Source organism: Falco biarmicus, chromosome 11 (assembly GCF_023638135.1).
Source record: "Falco biarmicus isolate bFalBia1 chromosome 11, bFalBia1.pri, whole genome shotgun sequence".
Taxonomy (NCBI): domain Eukaryota; kingdom Metazoa; phylum Chordata; class Aves; order Falconiformes; family Falconidae; genus Falco; species Falco biarmicus.
The window spans coordinates 15,343,428-15,358,804 of NC_079298.1; the positions used below are offsets into that span (position 1 = coordinate 15,343,428).

The 15,377-nt window shown below is 55.0% G+C and overlaps 1 protein-coding gene across 1 annotated transcript; it reads left to right on the top strand.

The window, feature by feature from the left end:
• Positions 1–402: 402 nt before the first annotated feature.
• Positions 403–14,687, top strand: ELOVL1 (ELOVL fatty acid elongase 1). Its single transcript, XM_056356258.1, has 8 exons — positions 403–427; positions 10,990–11,051; positions 11,465–11,655; positions 11,823–11,903; positions 12,110–12,166; positions 12,431–12,536; positions 12,697–12,833; positions 13,239–14,687. Exons 2-8 carry the CDS (start codon positions 11,006–11,008, stop codon positions 13,491–13,493), a joined length of 873 nt encoding a protein of 290 aa, XP_056212233.1. The 5' UTR covers positions 403–427; positions 10,990–11,005; the 3' UTR covers positions 13,494–14,687.
• The last annotated feature ends 690 nt before the right edge of the window (positions 14,688–15,377 follow it).

The following is a 15,377-nucleotide window of genomic DNA, read 5'->3' on the forward strand; positions in this document are numbered from 1 at the left end:
TTCATGCCCTCATCACTGCCCTCCAGCCAACCCTGCACCCCGCCCAGGCCCTGCCCAAACCCACAGCCTTTTCCCAGTCATTTTCCATTTTTTTTCCGTTCTGTTGCTGCCCCTCCAACCCCTCAGCCTCCCCAGACAGCTGCCTCGCCCCTAAATATCAGCTAAACCCGCCCCAAAGCCCAGCACCGCCCCGCCTCAAAATGTCAGGGCGCTGCGCAGCCCCGGCCCCTGAGGCCCTGCCGGCGTGGGCGTGGCTATGAAATAGGCGGGCCGCGGCGCCAGCGTCGATTGGCTTCGGGGGCAGAGATCCGCCTTTGTGGGCGGATCTCTCCCCCCGAAGCCAATCGGCAGCGGCGAGGGGGGTAGGGCAGCTCCTTTTAAGGGCGGGGGCAGCCGTGGTGGCGGGTAGAGTGGGGTGCGGCCGGCGGTGAGTGAGTGTGCCTGTGGGGTGCTGCGTACACGTGGGGGGGTCGGTGCCGGGTGCTGGGTCCCGCCCTGTATGGTGGGGCTGGGCTGGGGGTGCTTGGTTTTTCTCAGGGGTGCTTTTGGATCTTTTGAGATGGGTAAAAGTTTAGGGGGCCTTGGGAAGAGGTGTCCGAGCTTGGTGGTGGGTTGGGGTGTGTGCCAGAATGGCTTTTGGGACTGTTTGCTGAAGGCTGTTGCAGGCCAGGGGAGTGCTAAGGCCTTAGCAGGGTTTAGCTGTTTTGGGATTGAAGTTCTGCTTGCTAGGGATGGTGGGCCCTACCCCGGTAGAGGCCATGTGCCAGCTTGGCACCTGCTATACAGCCTTCAGGAGTGGAAGAGGCAGGAGGTGTGTGTGTCTATGTCCCTGTCACCTGGGATGCTCTGGGGTACGGGAGGAGGTGGGTGGTGTCCCACTCACGAAAGTGGTAGAGGGATGTGTCTGGGGAGGCTGTGGCCTGATGGGTGGGATGGGTGTTGCGACATGCCCTTGGCAGGTGGTGAGGCTGGGTGCGGCTAGAAGGTGCTAGCTGAGACTGTCACCCCTATGGAGGGGGAGATAACTATAATAACAGCGTGGATCCTGTGGCAGGCCAGCGGTGTGCAGACCTGCCAGTGTCAGAGGGAGGAAGATAAGTGGGGTCCAAGTTTGGTTGTTCAAGTGGGTTTTTATAAGTACCTGGGTCCTGATGGTGTGAGGAGCTGCAGTGATCCCAGCGCCCCGGCTCATGGCCTGGTGCCACTGCCCCAGGGCACCCCCAGGGTGTCCAGGGAAGGGTGCAGTTCCCTTCCCGTGGCCGGGCTGCCCTCTTTCGGGACAGTAGCATGCTACAGCTGTCCCCTCTGTACTTACTGCCTCTGTTTAGTGCTTGGGATGCTTTTCCAGCCTGCCAGGAGGAAGGACTGCCTCTCCTTGCTGGTTGTGTGCCAGGGCACAAACACCTTGGCCTCTGGCCCGGCAGGTCTGTGCCTGGCGGCCATGCTGGGGACGGGGTCCCAGCTGTGCTGGGGCTGCTTCCCTGCTGCTGGCAGAGATGGGCCCTGGGCCAGCTGTGTGTTTCCTCTCCGGGTCAGGATCTGGTGGCCGCACAGCTTCGGGGGAGGGGATGGGCATCGCTGCACTGGTCCCTCTGGTGGGGCTGGCACAGCTGCTATGGCCGGCCCTGGCCTGCCCCTCCCGCGGGCAGCAGGGCAGGCCGCAGCCAGGGCTCGCTGGAAGGTGGCTGAACCCCCCTGTCACGGCGGTGGCGGTGCGGGGCCTCCTTGGGGCCAGCGGCCGCCGGGGTGTCACGCAGCGGCCCTTCCCCGCAGCCGAGCGGCAGCCCCGGGCCCGGCCCTGCAGGCCCCGCTGGCGGCGGCGCCGGCGCTCGGCCGTGCCGCGGCACCGCGCTTCCGGGTCCCGGGGCGGCGGCAGGCCCCGGCCGGGCCCCACCCCGAGGCCGCGCCGGGAGCCGCCCGCGCTGCCCGCTCCCGGGCTGGGGGTCCCTGCGGGGCGCGGCGCTCCCTCCCGCCAGCGCCGGGGTGCGGGAGCGAGGCCTGTGCGCGGTGCTGCCCGGGGACCCTCCGCCCTGGTGCGGCCGCTGGGCTGGGCTGGCTGGAGGCGGTGGGGATGTGGAACAGCCGAGGCTCAGCGCTCTGCTGAGGCTTCACTGTAGCAGGGCAAGAGCAGCCTCCGGTGGCGGTGCTGGCCGCTCGGAGAGCCTTCCACACAGCCCTCAGCATCAATGTACCATTGAGAGGGCTCTTCCCTCCTCCCCTGGGCAGGGTGGCAGTACCAGGCCTCCCCCGCTGCTGCGACACAATGTTAGCTTTGAGCGGGGCTTGTGTAGGTGCTTGGCCGCTCTCTGGCCCTTGCTCTGGAACGCGGGTGGGAGGAGGAGGAGGTCACTGTCACCCTCCTGGTGGCAGCAGTAGCTTGGTTGCAAGCTCACCTTGGGTTGGCGTGTGGTCATGCACAGGGGTCCGCACTTGCAGGGCGGCTGCAGGTTGGGGGTGGCAGGTCTGTGCCTTGGTGCCCAGGCTGCTTCCCACAGGAGGTCTGTCAGGTGCTCTTGCCCTGACCGACCACTTTGGTTCTGGAGTCCTAAGGGCAGGAAGAAGTGGCATGAATAGCCCTTCCCATGGTCACTGGGCAGTGCAGGATAGCGCTTGGCGCTTTACCTGCTAGCGTGTTGTCAGAGGATCTCCTCCCCTCTCGGAGGCCCAGATTGCCTGTGCAGCAGTGCATCCATCCTGATGTGCTGCCCCAAATTGACCACCTTCTCTTCTGCCAGAATGCAGCCAGGGCAGATTCCTAGCTGGATAGAGCTGACCTTCCAACCAGACCTGCTGGGCAGCTTCTTGAGGATGGTTTAGAGAGTCAAACGCTTGACTGAGACTGCTGTGTTTTATTTCTTTCCTAGGAAGCCCCTCTAGCTCATGGGTGTGAACTGCTGCTGATAGCTACTTCTCATAGGAAGTAGCACAATGCCAGCTGTTGCAGCATCTACTTGCTGCATCTCGCTATGGTGATTAAGCCATGCCACCCACACAGCCTGGGCCTCTGCAGTCCTGCCCTGCATCGTATTCTCCCTTCTTTCCTGAAAGTCTCTTAGGTGGGGGGCATTATGTGGTCCTTCAGGACAGAAATATAATATGAGAGAAAGTACTGTTAAAACTGAGACTAGGAAGGTAAAAACTGATTTTGACCTAGAGGTTTCTCGCACCATGTTTTGGATGTGAAAATAAGTGAGCTTATTCAAGGTGCATAGTGTTTTCTTTCCTGGTGGAGAAAAGCTTTGTATTCCTAGGAAGCTCTAAAGCTGGCATTGGAAGCAAGTGCATTGTTGCATGCTTGGCTTGGCACTGTCCTCGAAGGTTGCAGGTGAACACTCCCTTTTTCTGCTGGGGTTATAGCACAGTCAGCATTTGGATTGAGATCCTTCTTTTAGGAAAAAGCTTATGGGAGATATTGGGAGTGGTGCCTGTGATGGCCCAAGAGATTATCTGCATTTCTGTGCCTTTGTATTGGATTTATACTAGTGTGTGCCCTACTGGCTGTCAGATGGTGGGAGTACTTGGGCTGGAAAGTCTGGTTCTTGCCAGTCAAACAGGTGAGGCAGCCTGGGCTCCTGCAGGGAGGAGCCAGGGCTCTTTGCTGCAGAAGTTGTGGGGCTGCTGTTGCTCGGAGATGACAAGTTGCAGCTGCCACAGCCAGCTCCCCACCAGCAGGCCTATGTCTGGATGCTATCTGAAACTTTAGTGGTGTGGAGATGGAGGTGGTAACTGGGTCTGATGTTTCTTGATTTTTCCATAGCATCTCATGGGGTATTTAATTTCTGGTTGGTTCTTCCCTGTGGGATGGATCTGTGTAGTAAACTGTCACTGTGGCAGCACGTTCTCCAGTCTTGCTGCAAGGGTTGCTTTAACCCTGTGGATCAAATTGGCTAGCTTGCCCTGATGGTTTTTTAATAATTTGCTCTGTATATATACAGGTTTATATCTCATGCTGCTTCTGCTGTCCCTGTCTGTAGAGGACCAGCAGTAGGAGTAACAGCCCTGGCTTTGAGTGGTCCATCTACACCTGTGGAGTTAATCAGCCCTAATGCTGCTTTTTTTGTGTGTGTGGAGGGCTATGAAACCTGTTAAGGGTGGTATCTATTGAGCCTTATGCCTGTTGGGATTGCTGGTGCCTGTACTGTGCTGCTGGAGTCTGACTTCCCTAGTATTGTTGGAGAAGATCTTTCTCTTGTTGGAAAGCGGTTGTGTGGCTGCACTGCCGCCTTGATGCAGAGGGTAGTGAGGCCCAAAGCTGGTGTCATGGTGAGTTCCAGGCAGTGACCCCTTGTCTCAGTGAGAAGTGCCTCTGGGTTCACGCTTGGGCTTCTTGAATGGCCCAGATAGAACTGTTGGAAAGGTTTTAGGACTTGCTTTGTGGACTTCTGTTGTCCATCTTGTCTTGGTGTGCCTGTCCAATTAATGCACAGGCCTGGATGGGGCAGAGCATGTTAATCATTACTGTGTAATGATTACAGACACAGCTGTGGGAACAGAGGTGAGGCACTTGCATAATGATTAAAACCACAGAGATGAATACTCTGGTACAGCCTTCCTTGCCTCCAGGTAGGGGTGCTCTGTGTTCCTCTGCTAGAGGGCTTCAGAAGGCTTGACCTGTTTCTAGAAGCAGGTGTCAGGAGTCAGCCTTGCTCAACCTAGCCCTACCTGCCCTCCTGTGTCACCTATTCTGTCCTTCCTGATGTGCTCTCCCATGCACCGGGGGGGGGGGGGGGGCTGCTGAGTGCCATCACTTCAGAGAGGGCCCCCAGCCATCTCTGCTTGCTTCACTCCTCATCTGGTGCTGCACAAAGGAGTGGACATGGCTGTGTGGTTAGCTCAGAAAGGAAATGATTTTTTCCACTTCTGTAGGCATCTTGTCCTCAGTTTCTTCTGTTCCTTCACTTTACTCCTTTGTTCCTTGCTATGTCAGACTTTAAACCTAATGTGGCCTTTCCCCTGCTTTTTTTTCCCCAGCTGCTCTCATCTGTACTGATATCAGTGCCCTGAATATGCAGCTACTAGTGTTGAACATGATAAGGAGTAAGCCTACTCTTAATAGCTTGCCTGATCAGTCTGGGGAGGTGCTGTCCCTGGAAAAGAAATTGTGTATGCTGTGGCGTATAGACCTTTTACTGCAACATGTTCTTGTGGGCCCTTGAATTCTGATTACCTGCCTTGTTTTTTGTACAAGGTTACCCATACCCTGTTGCAATGGGCTTGCTTCTTTCCCTGAAAACTTGCAAGGTGCCACGCTGACTGCCTAGGCTCTGCAGAGTTTGCCTGCTAATCTGGGAGTTGTCTTTTGCTCTCCCTGCTTCCAATAAGCATGGGAAGAGGAGAGCTTAATCTCAGTTTGAAGGATGGTATCCAAAGGCCTCAGGGTTTTACGGCCACTGTGTGAGATAATGGTAGAGTATTAACACATACTTGGTGAAGATGGGGAAACTCCTCAACTTTAGACAGGTTGCCTCCTACCACTTGAAGCCATGTGCCAGGAGCAGTGCTCAGCCAGTGTGACTCCTGCCAGAGTTGTTGCATATCAAGGATTTGAGAGTTTGCATCCCTTCTCTGCGAACACAGTCCTATACTGACTTCAGGGTATGCTGATGCAGAGCATATGGTACCAGGCTGTGTTATTTGACACTCAGCATGAAGTAGCTGAGCCAGAGGAAGTGACAAATGGATGTGATTCAAGTAGGAAAACTTACCTGGTGGTGTTAGTATGAAGTTTCTTTGTAGACTTTGTGGTTATGTTGTGGGCTGAGAGTTCTGGGACTGGTTGTCCTCAAATTCTGATCAGACTCTGTCCCAGATCCTCAGAGCCAAGGTGCCAGGCTAGGAGAGCAGCTTTCCTTCCTCTGACCTAATGTGCTGGTGTGACTTTCCATGCTTGAAACATAGCAGTTCATGCTTTCCTACCAGACTGGTCTTCTGTGCCGTGGTGCATAGGCATCTTTCAGCTGTGATCCCTCTTGAGGGTAAAACCATGACTTTAGTAGCATGTGGGCAACAGTGCCTTAAGTGGGCCTTCAGTCAGATGGCTGAAATCATTAGCTATAATGTAGGTGTACTTGAATACACTCGCCTGTTGAGTGCTTGCTCTCTTCTGCATGTGCTAGAGCTGGTGTCCTGAGATGCTATGTGTGAAACAAGTATGCAGTGTCTGGTTACAGGCCTCTCTCCCTTTTACCAGGGCACAGAGCAGCAGAAGGAGATCCAACTCCAGTGTTCTGTGCTTCACTGTAAACTTTAGCCTTGGAGCGATCCCACTGCGAAGTTGGTAAAGAACAGGGTTTAGCTGCTTAGGGCTGGCCAGGCTCCTTCTCCATGTTGACTTGCTCTGACTGCCTTACTGCTTGTGCGGTGTTCGGGGTAGACGTGGTTTTGTGTTCCCCATCTTGCTGGATTCACTTATGCATAAGCTCAGGAAAGCTTCTGGAGCTGTGACTGAGTGCTCTTGGTGATGGTTTGTGGTGCCAGCTTCTGTGTGTGCTGTGCACAGCCCTGTCTGTGCCTGATCTGGGGCCAGCAGACCCTGGGCTGGTCAGTCCCACTCTTCCAGAGCAGCGGCTGCTGCTTCTGAACCACAAGTCCCCGTAGCTGTGCTGGAAAACACTCCCTGGGTGCACAGAGCTCTGTGTAGTTGTTACTGGACCCCACAATGCCTTTCTGGAGCTCCAGGAAGCTGGGCAGGTGCTGTGATGGGGAGCTGGAGGAGGAAGATGCTTCTTCCTTAGAGGCTGTGAAACTCAGAGCTACATCAGGCAGCAAGTCTTGTTGCCAGCTTGTAGGTCAGGGATGCAGGTTGGTTTGATACCTGGCCAACTGGTTATCTCCTGACCTTTGAGGGTTGCTACCTTCTCGGGAGCCCCACAGTGGCCAGGCCTGCTTTAGCCAGTTCAGCAAGGGCCCTGTGCCAGGTCTCCCTGAGGTGGCAGCTCTGTGGCCACCTACCAGGCTGTTTTGGTGTTGCCTGTAATTAAACTAGTGGGGAGATGAGGGTGGCTTGCTTTTGTACTTCTTACAGGACTGATTTCTGACTCCCATGCTGATGGGGTAGGGGTGTTGGGTGTTGGATGGCTGAGGCTGAGTGTTGCTTGCAGGTGGCTGCTGTGTGGAGAGAGATGCATGCTGTGAGTGAGGCTGTTAACAAAGAAAGCTAGGTTGAGTCCTGCTCTCTGTCAGTGTCGTGGTTACCAGTGCTGTGGCCTGGCTGCTGGGGCTGTTTTTAAAGGCCTTGCTGTTCTTGCTGAAGTAGCACTAATTAGCTGTATAGCTCGTTGGAAATATGCAGCGTACACATTGCTTGGCGTAAGCAAGTATCTAATCCTTGATGTTGGTTACTAGGGCAGAATGTGGCCTGATACTCTGGTTTGCAGATGGTGGGAACTCTCTCACTGAGGTGGGGAAGTGACACCTTGTTGGTGAAAGGTGGAAGAAGATGTGTTGCAAGGTCTCTAGATATCATGCAGGGTGTGTTTGGGTCCCAAGGGTTCCTGGTGCTTTGGGATGTTTGGACTTGTTTGCTTGACTTCTCTTTGGCTGTTGAAGGCTTGGCTTTGGGTTCCCCATCTCCTCCCTTGTCCAAGAGGATCAGGATCTGGAAGGAGTCAAAGGAGAGTAAAGTCTCCCCCGTGCAGAGAGGACGGATACCGACCACTGAGCTGTGAACACCTGTAGTGTGTGATGTGCATTAAGAGCAGATGCCTGGCTGGATGGTGAACCCCTCAGTGCAGAGAGACATGAAGTGTTGGTGTTGCATGTGGAGGAGATGGCAGAGGTGAATTCAGGTTCCCAGGCACTTGCTGCTCTGTGCTGGAGAACCCCTGCCAACAGCAGAAAGGCTGGTGTGGAGCCATCATGGTCAGGCAGGCCAGTGCACTTCCCACCCTCCTGCTTAGTGAAGGTGATGCTTGGGCCTACTTTGTAACTCCCCTTTTGCAGCTTCATTGCCAACGCCTCGAGGCCAGTGGCTGCCCCTTGGGAGACAGGAGGGTGAGACAAGCCTGCATCTGCCCACTGAGCAAGGCGCACACTTCAGCCTCTCTGATGCAGGGCGTGTAGCATGCCAGTGGGGGTACTAAGTCTCGCAAAGACCTGAAGACCTTGGGGCTTCCCTGGATATGTAGTTGCTCTGTTAGAACATCCTGCTGCATTCAGCTGCCTAGGAAAAGCTGTGGAAAATGCATAGGCCCTTCTCATAAGGGCCTGTAGCATAACTTCGTTAGTTCTGCCCTGGTAGAAGTCCTGGTGCTTGCCCAGAGCCTGTGTTCAGGACAAGTCCAATGCCTCCTGTCTCCGTGAGGCATGTATGACTAGGAATGCTGGAGGTGTGTCACAAGGCACAGCAATGAGATGTTGCTGTTCACACTGGTAGGGACTTCTGTGCTAGTGCTGGGTTGAAGTGCGCTTCTCCCACTGCTTGGGGGGACAGCTGTCTGGGTTCAGGGCTGCTGCCGGGAAGACTCTTGTCTGCTGCGTGCTCTGTGCAGCCTTTGGCAGGTCTGTCACACGGCAGCTTTGCCCTGAGTCTTCTCACCCAAGTCTCCAGTGTCCTGAGACCCCAAATTGTTTTGACCTGGGTTCCTAGTTGGCCAGTGGTGCTGCAGCATTGCTGGCATTAGGGTCAGCAAAGTAATCCATAGTGCCTGAGCTTGTGTGTCCCTGTACTGTGAGAGATAGCTCTGAGCTTGTGGGTGACTGATACAATCTTCTCATCCTAGCTTGCCCAAAATAGGCAAGTACTCTTCAGGGTTTTGTCTCTGCCCTGGACCTGTAGTAAGGCTGACTCATTCAGCTTGATAAGATAAACACAGAGCTTGAATAGTCAGGTACCTGTGCTGGGAGCTAACTCTTGAGGGCTCCTCAATCTAGCAAATAAAGGTGTAGCTGGATGTAGTGGTTGAAAGCTGAAACTAGACGGACAAGTTCAGAGCTTGCTCTTGGCCACTAAAGCAACATAAAACTCGGCAGCTTTCAGGACTTGTACTTACTACGTTTCCCACAGCTGGAGCCTTGAGTGGCTCTCAAGGATGATGTAGTTCCTGCTACACTTTTCTGTTGCGTGTGGAGAGTGGATGATCTTGGTAGTGCCCTGGACCTTAAATATTACTTATGTCACAGTGATACTACAAGTAAGTATTCTTTGCTGTTAAAACCCTTGAAGCCTTGGTTTGGAAAGGGGAGCATCTGTCTGCTGCTGGTGCCCTTGAGGTGTGGGAATCTGTCCCAAATGGGCTTTGCTGCAGCTACCTGCTGAGGTGGAATGGGGGTCCACCTTCTGTGCTTTCTGAAGCACAGCAAAACTTGGACTGTCAGTGGGGTGTGTGGCTGCACAGGCTGCTCTAGAGCCTTGCTTGGAGGAGTGGGTACTTCAGGGGCTGGGGGGTGAAGTGGGGGAATGTGTTCCACCCCACTGCTGTTGCAGAGAGGTGCATGGCACTCCCTAGTTTGGAGGAGCACAGAGAGGGTATGACTGTGCAGGCACAGGGCCCAGAGCTCGTGCTGCTGCTGCTGCACTGAAGTGACTTGCAGAGAATGGTGAGCCAGGATGGTGTGTGCCAGCCTCCTGTGTAGACTGCTGCCAGTGAAGCCTGTTGTGTAGGTGCTTTATAGTGTCTGCTGCTGTCCTGTGGGGGTCCCAGCCAGAGCAAAAAGGACTTTGCTGAGCTCTTACTCTTGCAGCAAAGCTGAAGGAGTGATGCTGGTGCTGGCTGGGGAGGGCTTGAGGTGGCAGAGGCTGCTGGATACTTCAGCTGGGACCTTACTGGGAAGAAGGTTACTCTGACTTCAGCCTCCTGACTGCTGGTCTGGGAGAGGCTCTGTGCTTCCTGGTGGTGGCAGCAATAAATGTCCTGGGGAGACTGGGCTGGGGACCTGTTTCCCCAGGCCTGTGCCTGGGCAGTGATGGCTGTGTGCCTTCCTGGAGGAAGGGGTGGGTGGAGTGTCTGGTAGCAGCTGTGGGGAATGCCTCCCTTGCAGGTGGGTGAATCAGGTGAGGCTGGGCCTGTGCTCTACCTACTTTCCTGCTGCTCTGGTATCCTGTGGTCTGGGGAGAGGCTGGGGAGCACAAGGTGCTGTGTGAGGCTGTTTCAAACTTGCCTGCCTGGGCCCTTCTTGCTTTTCTGGAGAACATCTGTCTGGTGCGTGCTCATAGTGAGGCTGAGCAAGTGTGGGGTGTCCAGTACTTTTCCCTGCAGCCTTATATCCTTCTCCTGCAGCTTTCCCCTGTCTGGGGATACTGTGCCCTGTCTGGAAGAGGGGTGGAAATGTCATTGCCAAGTAGGCTGCACCTAGCCTCTGAGGTGCTGGGTTATGGGGTGGTAGCTCTTGTCAGGAGAGTTTGGTGCAAGGGTGCAAAAGCAGGAGCTCTGACACCAGAAACTGGTGTTTGCTTCTGAACCAATGGCTTTCCTTCCCCGTGCAGTGGGTGTGCCAGTGATGATGTGTCTCCTCTCTGGTGAGGGTCACTGGACAGGAGCCCAAAGCTGATCATAAAACTACTGCTGTGTGGAGGGTGTGGGCCAGCTCTGTTTCCCTTGGAGACCTTGCACCAGAGTCAAGCAGAGCGGTGTGTTGGGTGGCTGTGGGTGGCAAGGCTGGTGGCAACATCGTGGTGGTTGTGGGTGATAATGCTTGAGCCTGTATACAGCAGGAGCAAGAGTAAAGGGCTGGAGATGGTGCTGAGGTTGGAAACTTTCCAGCTGGCTTGAAATGTTAGGATCCTGCCTTGGAAGGACTGCTGGTGGTGAGTGATGGGATTCCCAGCAGAACTGGGGAGATAGGGCCAGGCTCAGTGAGAAGTGGGGAGCATATGGCTCAACTCGAAAGTGGTTGCCGGTGTGTGATCAGCTGAGAGGAGAGCAATGCTGGCCACATACACATGACTATCTCACAAGCTGTGCTTGAAACTTGCCGATGTGCAAGGGCTGTGCTCTGCAGGCTGCATGCCTGGGAAAACAGCTGCCTGATCTGCCCTTCCTCTCTTCGCAGAGGTACTGCCACCACCATGGAGGGGATTGTGACCATGTATCAGGACTTCATGAAGAAAGCAGGTGAGTGTTTGGCTCTGCCCAGCTGTGGGCAGGCTTACTGCCACAGGTGTTGTGGGGGGTCTGTCATCCCTGAAGCAATCTGGGTCTAGCTGCATCCTGCCTCTGCCCTGACATAGATATGGCTCTGGGTTTTTTTGGGCTGCCTGTTATGAGGCTGTCTTGCTTCAGTGCTTGTGCAGGGCCTTTTGGGGCACTTCTGCTTTCCTCGGTGGAAGATCTCCAGGCTGCCCTGCAGTGTGGCTTCAGGCTGTGCCTTAGTCAGTTTGGCTGGCTTCACCAGCCTCTGCTTCCAGGCTGCCCTCCTTACCTGTGCTCCTGTCCTAGGAGAACAGGATTGCCAAGTCCTTGCCGCCACTCTGGCAGCAGGTTGGGGTGAGGATGCTAACTACTCTGTATCATGCCTTTCTCCACAGACCCCCGCATTGCTGATTATCCACTGATGCAGTCCCCGTTCCTTGTGATGGGCATCCTTCTGGCATATGTCTACTTTGTACTGTCCTTGGGTCCCCGGCTAATGGCCAACAGGAAGCCTTTAAACCTGAAAAAGTTCATGGTCCTGTACAACTTCTTTCTGGTGGGGCTGTCACTCTACATAGTCTATGAGGTGAGTTGTTGGCAGTAGGCTTTGTCTGGCATGTATAAAGCAGAACATGCATGCTGTTTGGGTGATGGGGAGCCCTTTTGCAGGCTGTTCTCTGCCCTTCTGTGCAGGGCTTGGGAAGTGCAGTGGGTGATGTGTTGGGTCTCATCCTGATGATGCTCTTGTTGTAGTTCCTGATGGCAGGGTGGCTTACTGGGTACACGTGGCGATGTGACCCTGTGGACTTCTCGCAGGACCCCAAGGCCCTCAGGGTGAGTTCTCATCCCTCTCCTGGTAAGGGTGGGGGTGGCCTTTAGTGCTTCTGTCTGGACAGCAAGGTCACAGGTGCCTCTCCTGAGGCAGAGAACTTGCAGTTCCTGGCCTTTGGTTTCACTGCAGGATTACTCTATGGGGACCCTTGGTCACTGGGCATGTTCAGGCTGAGGTGGGTCTAAAATGTTAACCTGTTCTGTTACAGATGGTCAGTGTTGCTTGGCTCTTTGTCTTCTCCAAGTTCATCGAACTGACTGACACGGTGAGTGAGTTGCTGGGGAGGCCTTGTCGCTGCTGCTGGGCAGGGAGTTGAGGCCAGTGTGCTTTGGGGTAGGTGCTTTCTTCAGCCCTTCCAGTCTGACCTAGTAGTCTGTCTGGCCTTGCTGCTGAGGAGACCACTCTGTGGTGACAGTCAGCTTGGAGATGGGGGAAGCATCACTGAGATTATATGCTGAGTTAGTGGCTCAGACAGCTCTAGCTGCTCTCAGGGCTGCAGGTCCTTGATGCTTTTGGACTCTCGTTGCAGGTGATCTTTGTCCTGCGGAAGAAGAATGAACAGGTCACATTCCTGCACCTCTTCCACCACTCTGTTCTGCCTTGGAGCTGGTGGTGGGGAGCAAAATTTGGTCCAGGTAAGATGGAAACAGTCTGGGTGCACAGCTTGGGGAAAGGGTGAGGTTAGCCCCAGCATGCTGAGAAGGGTTGTTTGGCCCTGCTGGGCTCCTAGGAGCTGCTTGTAGTGCAGGCTGCTGTGTGTGATTGACTTGCGCTAATGAAAATGTGTCTTAACAGGGGGAATGGGTTCATTCCATGCCATGATCAATTCCATGGTGCATGTTGTCATGTACTTCTACTATGGGCTCTCAGCAGCAGGACCTGCCTTTCAGAAGTACCTGTGGTGGAAGAAGCACATCACAGCCATCCAGCTGGTGAGTCGGTGCTGTGGAGCAGAGCATGTGCCCTCAGCCTCTGATGTGAGAGGAGCAGGCCACCCCTTGTACCTATGAAAGGTGTAGCCAGCAGCTGTAGCTGTCTCTTCTGTAGCTGCTTGCTCTGGCCCACTGTGGGCCTCCAGTAGCCCTGTCAGCCTGGTTAGCATGTAGGTGCTGCTCAGACTTCTGCCCCTGGGCTGCAGCCACAGTGGGAGGGTGAGAGGCACGTGCTGCCTTGAGACTTGTGCCTGCCTCTTCCAACTGCTGCTGAGTGTGCCTCACTGTAAGGACCTCTGCTTTAGAGAGGGAAAGGACCCTACTGGTTTCGTTTAGAAAGGTTTCTAGTGGGATCCCTGACCCCGCTCCCATGAATAACTTGTCCTTACTCTGCCTTGCTCCCAGGCACAGTTTGTGATTGTCTCCGTCCACATCTCCCAGTATTACTTCATGCCCAGCTGCCAGTACCAGTTCCCCATCTTCATCCATCTCATCTGGATTTATGGGACCATCTTCTTCATCCTCTTCTCCAACTTTTGGTACCAGTCCTACACCAAGGGCAAACGGTTGCCCAGGGTGGCTCAGCAAGCAGCCCAGCACAACGGTAGCAGCATTCATGAGAACGGCACTGTCACCAATGGCAAGGTCAAAGCCAACTAGAGGGCAAGGCCCTCCCAGAGCCAATGAGAGCCCCGGGGCAGAGGCAGCTGGGACCTGTTCCCCTGCTCCTGGGTGCCACAAGCCAAGTGCCTACAGACTGTTGTACCCCTGTGTCCAGCCCTGCTGTCCTCTGTCTGCATGCCCAGCCCCTCTGCTCTGAGCAGCCATGGGCAACTTTTCCTGCTCCTGGGAGGGCTTGTGCTGTTTCTCGGCATTGCTGAGCAGAGAGGCAGCTGCCTGCATCACAGCTGTGGGGCTCCAGTCCCATTCCAGTGTTTCCAAAGGAACTTCCCCCAAGTGCCTACATCTGGCCCTTCTGCCTGGGGGCCATTTCCTTCTGAGTAGGACCAAAAGAAGAGACCGGTCCCTGTCCTGGTGCCCTCTCCTCTCCCCTGTCTCATGAGAGCCTGTGTGGATGAGCAGACTTGTCCCTGGCTGCTTGCTGCTGCCAGCTCAAGTGTGAGTGGTCCTGCTCTACCATGCCTTGTGCCATTTTGTTCCATACCACAGTGCTGCATGTCCCTTCTGGTCCCTGTGTGCCTAGGCTGGGGGTCCTGCCCTGGCATATCTGTGCTCAGGCATGGCTGCGGAGAATGTAGGGGCAGTGTCTATAGGACTCGAGGGTCCAGACCTGCCCAGTACAGTACATATGCCCTGTGCCTAGTATGTTGCGGGGTTTGTGACTGCCTGAAATTCTTCCCCCACACAATAAGCCCAGGTTGCCTTGCCTTTCTGTGCCTGGGCTGGGTGCTTGGTGTGTGCTTTAGCCACACTTATGGGATCCTGTATGGCAGCTGGTGGCTTGCTCCGGAGTGGGGGAGGCCAAGCTCAGCTTTGTCTTGGACCATTTCCACTTCTGCAAACTCAAGACTTGAGCAATAAGTGCCCCTAGAATCAGCTCCTGGGCTCCCTTGCTGGGGACCAGCCCTGCTTGGCCTAGTGTGAACACAGCAGAGGATGGTTGTAGTGTGCCCTGCTGTGGTGTAACAGTGAGTACCGCTTCCCTCTGTGGATCTGACTGGGCCTGGGTGAAGGTGTACTCTGCCCTGCAGCAGGGCAGGGCCTCGTGCCCGTCACCTGCTCTGGCCGTAACTGAAACCATGCTCATGGCCTTGAGGATGAGGTGAAGGAGCCAGGCCCTGTCAGATTGGGCTGCTCTTCTATCACAAATAAACAGACAGAAGGAGAAATGGCTCTGCCCTCTTGTTTTGTTTTTTTTTTCCAAGCTTGCTGTGCTCAGAAACTGTTCCAGGTGCTTGTCCTGCCCGGTGTGGTTGGAGGGAGGGCTGCAAGAAGCAGCTGGCGTAGCAGGTTTATGTGTTGGGGGGAGAGGGCGATAGCGCTGTGCTGATGAAGCATGCTGATGGCAGATTGTTTCCAAGTGTTTTGGTAGAGCCGGGCTGGGGGCAGGAAGTGTGTCAAGGCTCCTGTTGTGAAAGTGGCTCCACCCTGTCAAAGAATGGCTGGGGTGGAGTGTGGGTGTGGGCTGGGACAGGGGCCAGCTGCCCAGGAGGAGCTGCTGCTTTTCAGAAATCCTGGGGAGCCGAGGTGTAGCACGGCAGGGATCAGAGACCCTGGAAACCCAGGTGGTGGAGTAACAGCAGTCTGCTTTCTGCATCTGCTAAAGCTGCTGCCATCTGTGAATGCCCCTGCAGCGTGGGGCTGTGCAGAACACTGCTCCGGTTGATCAGAAGGAGGTTTATGTTGCTGCTGCCGCCTTGTTCGCACTACAGAAGTGCATCTTGGCTGGCTGGAGCAGTCTGGCTTCACTTCAGTGCTGTTAGGGTGCAGCACTGCCTTCCCCATCACCTCATGACAGGGGCCCTCTGATGTGACTGAAGCCTGGAAAGAGGGGTGGACTTCTGGTTGGGAGGAGTGCCTTAG